At 64.1% G+C, this 1710-nt stretch overlaps 1 protein-coding gene across 1 annotated transcript in view; it reads right to left on the minus strand.

The window, feature by feature from the left end:
* Positions 1 to 1710, minus strand: part of LOC103777333 (neurobeachin-like protein 2) — a gene marked incomplete at both ends in the record, with an annotated part of 10098 nt that overhangs the window by 7373 nt on the left and 1015 nt on the right. The window contains 4 exons of the mRNA XM_008944886.1: positions 292 to 463; positions 905 to 997; positions 1105 to 1187; positions 1276 to 1603. Of these exons, the coding sequence (XP_008943134.1) occupies positions 292 to 463; positions 905 to 997; positions 1105 to 1187; positions 1276 to 1603 (676 nt within the window). The remainder of the gene's footprint in view (positions 1 to 291; positions 464 to 904; positions 998 to 1104; positions 1188 to 1275; positions 1604 to 1710) is intronic.

Here is a 1710-nt window from a genome sequence, read left to right on the forward strand (position 1 = left end):
CACCCCCCTGGCCTCAGCCCATGGCTCCAGCCTGGCCAGACCCCTCTGCAGAGCCCCCCACCCTCCAGCAGATCAACACCCCACCCAGCCTGGTGTCACCTGCAGACTGAGGGTGCCCTGACAAGATGTCAACGGTTAATTGACATCACCCCACCTCTTGGTGCCCCAAGCAAGATCTCTCCTGCCCATGGCAGACACCAGCCTGCTCCAGGCAGCACCTACATGGCAGCATGGTTACCTCCAGCCACCCAAGCAGGGTGACTCCTCCTCCATGTCCCCCCAGGTCCTCACCTGAGGACTTGCCCAGTGGGATGAGCATGCCCTGGGCGTTCCTGGAGGACGTCAGTTCTGGCCCCACCAGGTCGTTGGTCTCCTGCTCTTCCTCAGGCTCCTCCTTCTTGGACACCACTTGCTCGAGCAGGGGCAGCAGCACACCCATCCCACCCACACAGTTGATCACGTCCTGGAAGAGGGAGGGGAGAGGATTTGCTGGGTGCTGCGTGGCCATGGCAGTGTAGAAGAAGTTGCATGTGCACCTGGGGTCCACCCTATGGGCTCATGGGCTCAGACCAAGCCAAGGAGACCCTCACCTTGTGGCTAGAGAAGTTCAGACTGTGCCCAGAGCCACCCTACAGCACAAACCTAAACCAGGCCCTCCAAAAGCACCTTGCACCACTCCTGGTTCCCACCCTGGCTGCTGAGGAGCTATGGGGAAGACAAGTCCTTGGGGACCCACAGGCCACGCAGGTCCTTGGTGGACCTGATGCCACGGAGCAGAGTCCCTCTAGGGTCCAGGGGCACCCCCGTGGCCACCCAACACCCTGTGGGGATCCTGCCCTGGCCTCACACCCACGAAGGGACCTCCACACCACGGGGTGGTTGGGCCACCCTGTGCCCGGGGTACCTTGATGTCCCAGTGGACCACCTTGTGCCCCGTCAGCCTCCCGTCCAAACCGTGGCTGGGAGAGAGGTCCAGGCAGATGTTGTTCCTGCAGGCCTAGGAGAGAGCATTGTGGGAGCATCCTCGTGCTCCTGGAGGTGTCACTGGTGGCAGAGGGTCCACCAGTGCTGTCCCCCCATCCCCAAGGTGGGGGTTGTCCTCACCTGTGGGGTGTAGTACAGCAGGAGCTTGCTGCTGAGCTCCCCCAGGTCACCTTCCAACGTGAACGGAGACGTGACGTTTGGTCCTGGGAGATGAGGACTGGGGTGAGTGGGGCAGGGTGGAGGAGATGCCCCTTGCCACGGGCCCCCCCGTGGCCATCCCCCACGTCCCACCTGCACAGAAGAGCGCCTTGACCTGGGCTTGCTGCAGAGCCTCGCAGAAGATGGCCACGGAGCCCAGGTGACCCTCCAGGGAGGTGGGGCTGCCCCACTCTGTGTCCTGGCTGCCGGCCGCTGTGGTGGCCACCACCCCTTCCGTGGGGGGCTGCGTGGGGGTCCAAGAGTGGGGGCCCAGGGCGGCGGGGACGGACTGGGAGCGGCCGAGCGTGGGGTGAGGGGGGAAGACCAGCTCTGGCCCGTGGGATGCTGGTGGGTGGCTGGTGGTGGCAATGGTGGTGGTGGTCCGGTGGCCCGCGGAGCCGATGCAGCAGGAGGTGAAGGACTGGAAGGGAGGAGGAGAAGGGGAAGGACAAGGATAAGAAGGTGAAGGAGAAGGAGGAGGAGGAGGAGGAGAAGGGGCAGGAGGAGGAGAAGAAGGGGAAGGATCAG

This window comes from Merops nubicus, unplaced genomic scaffold, assembly GCF_000691845.1.
Source record: "Merops nubicus isolate BGI_N331 unplaced genomic scaffold, ASM69184v1 scaffold25867, whole genome shotgun sequence".
NCBI lineage: Eukaryota > Metazoa > Chordata > Aves > Coraciiformes > Meropidae > Merops > Merops nubicus.